At 38.2% G+C, this 5,432-nt stretch overlaps 1 protein-coding gene across 7 annotated transcripts in view; it reads left to right on the top strand.

Moving 5' to 3' along the window:
- The window catches only part of SLC25A14 (solute carrier family 25 member 14), a 48,712-nt gene extending 44,848 nt beyond the window's left edge, over nt 1-3,864 (top strand). For 5 of the 7 annotated variants that reach the window (XM_019653946.1, XM_019653948.1, XM_019653950.1 and 2 more), the window contains 2 exons: nt 2,317-2,397; nt 3,411-3,864. In XM_019653946.1, the coding sequence (XP_019509491.1) occupies nt 2,317-2,397; nt 3,411-3,452 (123 nt within the window). In that variant the 3' untranslated portion in view covers nt 3,453-3,864. Of the gene's footprint in view, nt 1-1,083; nt 1,136-2,316; nt 2,398-3,410 lie in introns of those variants that run through there. The other 2 variants (XR_002125283.1, XM_019653951.1) reach the window with 2 other exon arrangements.
- The last annotated feature ends 1,568 nt before the right edge of the window (nt 3,865-5,432 follow it).

Genomic DNA, 5,432 nt, shown 5'->3' on the forward strand with positions numbered 1-5,432 from the left:
ATATATATATATATATATATATATATATATATATATATATATATAAAGTTATAGTTGAAATTCATTATTATTCAGCTTCAGGTGTACAGCGCAGTGGTCAGGCATCTACACCATCCATGAAGTGGTCTCCTTAATAAGACAAGTGCCCATCTGACACCCTACAAATTCTTTACAACATTATTGATTATATTCCCCAAACTGCCTTTCGGATCCTCGTGGCAATCTTGTGGTTACCAATTTGTGCTTTCTAATCTCCTCACCTCCTCCCTCATCCCTACCCCCCCTCCCATCTAGCAACCCTCAGTTTTTTCTCTATATCCCTGAGACTGTTTCTGATTAGTTTGCTCATTTATTCTATTCTTTAGATTCCATATATAAGTGAGATCATATGGTATTTGTCTTTCTCCATCTGACTTAATTCACTTAGCATAATGTTCTGTAGGTCCATCCATATCATTGCAAATGGTAAGATTCCATTCTTTTTTATGGCCGAGTAATACTCCATTGTATAAATGTACCACAGTTTCTTAATCCACTCATCTACCGATGGGCATTTCGGTTGTTTCCAAGTCTTGGCTATTGTAAATAGCGATGCAATAAACATAGGGGAGCATATATATTTTTTGAATTAGCATTTCGGATTTCTCTGGATAGATACCTAAGAGTGGAATTGCTGGGTCATAAGGTAGTTCCAGTTCCAGTTTTATGAGATAATTATATCCACAGTGGATGCACCAATCTTCAATCCCACCAACAGTGCATGAGGGTTCGCATTTCTCCACATCCTCACCAGCACTTGTTGTTTATTGATTTATTGATGATAGCCATTTTCACCAGAGTGAGGTGGTATCTCATTGTGGTTTTTATTTGCAAGAAATCCAGTGTTCTTAATCTACAGAATGGGATATGGGATAGTTATAAGTCTGGATATCCATATTATTGTTTGATCCAGGTAGATCCATTTTTTTAGTATAGCAGTGGGTTTCACTTCACCAGTAGAAAGGCAAAGTACCATTTTTTTCAATGTCTAATACAATGCATAGCACATAGGAGGTACTTAATAGATATTTGTTCATTAAATAGGAACTGTTTCTCTAGGCTGAATTCAACACCCACCACCAGTTTATGACTTTTGGTATGTATAATTTGTCATTTAATTCTAGTAACCATTCAATTGGTGTGTGTAGATCCCCATTATATGAAACAGGAGACCCTGGTTCAAAGCAATTCACATTGTCCATCATGTAATCCCAAAAGCATTCATATGAGATAGGCCATGGCATTACACAGAGTTTAGAATGATGAAACAGACTCAGAGGACAGTGACTTGCCCAACTCCCTATTCTCCTACCTTGCTTTAGTTTCCTTATTAGCACTTATTTCTGTAAATTTTATATGTATATGTACTTTAGTGGAGCTGACAAATACACAAACATATATTTGTTTATTTTTATATGCATTTGTTTGTCATCCTCACTATAGTACACACCTCAAAAGGGCAGGGGGACTGTATAAGTTATCTCTTGCTGTGTAAAATTACTCCAAAATTCAGTGTCTTAAAACAACAGTCATTTATTATCTCACATTTTCTATGGGTCAGGAATTCAGAAGCAGTTTAGCTAAGAGGTTTCAGCTTTGGCTCTCTCATGAGGTTGTAATCTAGATGTCAGCTAGGGCTACAGTCATCTACTGTTTGACTGGGTCTGGGATAGATGCTTCATAGATCACTCACGTAGCTTTAAGTAGGAAGCTTCCATTCCTCTCTGGCTGTTGGCCAGAGGCCTTAGTTTCTTACTATGTGGGCCTCTCTTCATGACATGGAAGGTAGCTTCCTTCAGAGTGAATGATCCAAGAGACACCAAGGCATAAGCCTCATTATATACATACAATGTCTCTTATAACACAGCATTGGAGGTGATATACATTCACTACTGCCATATTCTGTTGGCAACACAGACCAATCCTGCTATATGTGGGAGGGCCTACACAAGGATGTGAAGAACTGGAGGTTGCTTTCATTGGGGGCCATCTTGGAAGCTGGCTACTGCAGATACTTTCTCTTGTTTACTATTATTACTGTTACCTCAGCATCAAGAATACCTTGCATGTGGTAGGTGTTTAATATTTGTTGAAAGAGTGGGTGGATGCATTTAGACTACATATTAATTCAAATGTATGTCTTAAAAAAAAGACCATTCATGGAGCCATAAGATGTTGGGGAGGGGAGTGGAAAATAAGTACTAAAATAAAAGTAATTGTCAAATGTAAAAAATAAGGGGAATTCACTGTATTTTTTTTATTGTATCTTTCTCTTAGATGTGGAAACATGAGGGCTTTTTTGCACTCTATAAAGGATTTTGGCCAAACTGGCTTCGACTTGGACCCTGGAACATCATTGTATCCTTTTAGATCGTAAGAATGAAAGCAATGCTTTAAGCTCCCAGGTTATTCTAGACAATGGGAAGGAACATTTGATTATTGAAGCCTTTAGGTAAGTGAGAAACTCAAACATTCTTATGGTGACCATTGAGGATGGAACTAAGTAAAGAAATGGCTTTCAGTTGGAGACTAATACAAACTGAAGGGAGTAGAAAAGACATGATAAAGTTTTTTTTTAACTTAAAAAACATAACAAACACAGCCAAATCTGGAAGGGGTTCTGAAGTTTTGGGAAACCTTGCTGGGGGATACCCATAGAAAAGTCCTTGCTGCAGTGGTCTGTATTTCCTACCCCCTAACCTTAGGACCAAAATAGCTGGGGAATAATAAGACAGAAAACACTCATAGGATGAAGCAGTCCAGAGCCAAGTAGAGCTCTTTCCAGGGGTGAATCTCCTTCCTTTAGCTCTGTTTGAGTGCCTTCTATGTGCAGAGCCATGAGTTGGATACTATGTGTGGTGCTGTGTGTGAAGTGGTGAGCATTGCAGGGTTCAAAAGTAATTCCTTGCCTTTGTGGAGTCTATAGATTGACAGAGATAGTATCTCTTTCCCTCCTAGAGATTGTGCTGATCACTTAATATCTGTAACAATTACTCTGGCACTGAATTATATGTTGTCATTGATGTTCTTGGTTGTGTGTGTGTGTGTGTGTGTGTGTGTGTGTGTGTGTGCCTGCGCGCATGTGTGTGCCTGTCTGTCTGTCTGTCTGTCTGTCTTGTTTGTCCCTGAAGACTATAAGTATGGTAGAATTTTAATTTGTTTATTGCTAAATGCCAATGATTATAATGGGCACATAGTGGGCACTCAATGCATGCTTGATGTACCAGGTGTTTTAAAAAAGACCTTTAAACAAGTGCAACTTAGAATAGTGCAGACTAAGTACCTTAATTTAAGAGAATGCAATACACAATTTTAGAACTGGGATTGGCTTTCAGTATCAACCCAGTGATCTTCCATGACTTCCTCTTCAGTTTTTTATTACATACGAGCAGCTTAAGAGGCTTCAAATCTAAGGACTGAATTATATGTGAGCCAAGCCCTGCCAACCTTTCTACTCTTTTCTCTTTTCCCTTGTTCAAATGTATTTTGACAAAGTTGTAAGTGTTTAATGAACCAATGGTCTCCCAAAGGCCTCCTGATGGAAGAACAATAGAATGGTTCAAAATTGTTCATAGTTTTGTGTTACTACCATGTTAACTTTTCCCTGAGAGGAAGTGTTAACATTGAGACTCTGGCCCCGGATTGGTATCTTCTGTGAAGATGGACACTAATGGGTGACATTCAAAATGGCCTTCTTTTCAAATGTGGGTTAAATGTAGTTGACTAGTCCCAGACTTGGGCTAGAGCAGAAGGCACAGGCCAGGGCAGTTACTGTATGTATGTTACAGACCTCGGTTCTCATTAAAGTATTTATTGGCAGAATCACTTTGGCTTTGTCTTTATTTACTATTTTCTCCTTTGCAACTCTTTAAATTACATTCTCCAGAAAGTGATAAAAAGAAGGTGACTATGAAATTGACTCTGGACTCTTAAAGCACGTTTATGGGAACAGACTAATTGCATTGTGCTTTATCACTGCCATTTATGGTCATAATGCTGCTTACTTGTTAAACATCAAGCAAGTGGTTCTTTCCTAAGCATGAGTAAACAAACAAACAGCTCATTTGGAAGTTTCTACAGATAAAATGCTGAAAGAGGCTTAAAATAGAACCCTGTGCTAGGGTTCTAATTGTCTTACAAGCAAAAAATTCTGGCTACTTTCTTGTACTAGAAGAGTGCCTGGCGCATTGTTGGCACTTAAATATTTGTGGAATGAGTAGTTTAGTTCTTCATCTATTCATTCATTTGTTCAAAAAGCCATATCTCCCCATGTATAAGATGCACCCTTTTCAAAAAATATGGGGTCTAAAAACTGGGTGTGTCTTATACAGTGGTTGTAGATTTTTTTACTTGCATTTCCCACTTTTTTCGTGCTTGTTTTTGCACTCATACAACCGCTGTATAAGACGCACCCAGTTTTTAGACCCCAAATTTTTCGAACAAGGGTGTGTCTTATACATGGGGAAATATGGTATAATGTGTCTCATGTCCCAGATGCTGAGAATATAAAAATAAGACAGTCTCCGTTTTCAAGCTCACATTATAGTAAGAGAAACAGATATGTAAGTAGATAATTACAGTAGGTACTAAGGTACATGTGAGAGATGAATAAAGTGCTATAGAAGTACAGAGAAGGGAACAGCCAATTACCTAGGGGATTGTCCAAAGACTTCATAGTGTAGGTGACGTTTGTGCTAAAAGCAGATGTTACCATGTGGATGAGGCAGGGAAGGACATTCCAGACGCAAATGTGGAAAAGTTTAGCGTGGCTAAAATGTAGGGCAGTGGTTTTCACTGGAGATCTTGTGAAAATGTAGGTTCTTGCATCCCATCACCTGAGAACCTAATCTTACTTGGGGCAAAGGCATTTTGCTTTTGTCACAGGCACTCAATACAGGTGGTCCTTAGATTATACTTTGAGAAGCACTTGTAAAGAAACATGAGCTAGACTGAAAGGAAATAAGAATAGTGTGGCAAAAAGAGTCAAATTATGAAGCGTCTCTATATGCCCAAAGAAAGAGTTTGACTTTCATCCTGGAGGGACGGGGCAGGCGAAGGAAGTTTAAAATAGGGAGATGATATAACCAGCTTTTGTTTTTTTAGGAAGATAACCCTATTATGCAGGGTAGCCTGGAGAGGAGCATCCCAAAAAAGGTTAAGACCCACTGAAATCTAATCCCTTTTATGTAGTTAGACAAAATATGGTTCAGATAAACTAAGAAAATGTGTCCTAAGTCACACAGCCAGACTATGGCAGATTTGAGACTAACACGTAATTATCGGATTTCTTCTCTATCTCATTCTACCACCCCACAGTGTCCTCTTAACTGCCAGTCTAAAGTACTACCTTTTTACAATTAATTTTAATAGATTTTATTTTTTAGAGATGTTTT

The sequence above is a fragment of the Hipposideros armiger genome, unplaced genomic scaffold, assembly GCF_001890085.2.
Source record: "Hipposideros armiger isolate ML-2016 unplaced genomic scaffold, ASM189008v1 scaffold_210, whole genome shotgun sequence".
Lineage (NCBI taxonomy): Eukaryota > Metazoa > Chordata > Mammalia > Chiroptera > Hipposideridae > Hipposideros > Hipposideros armiger.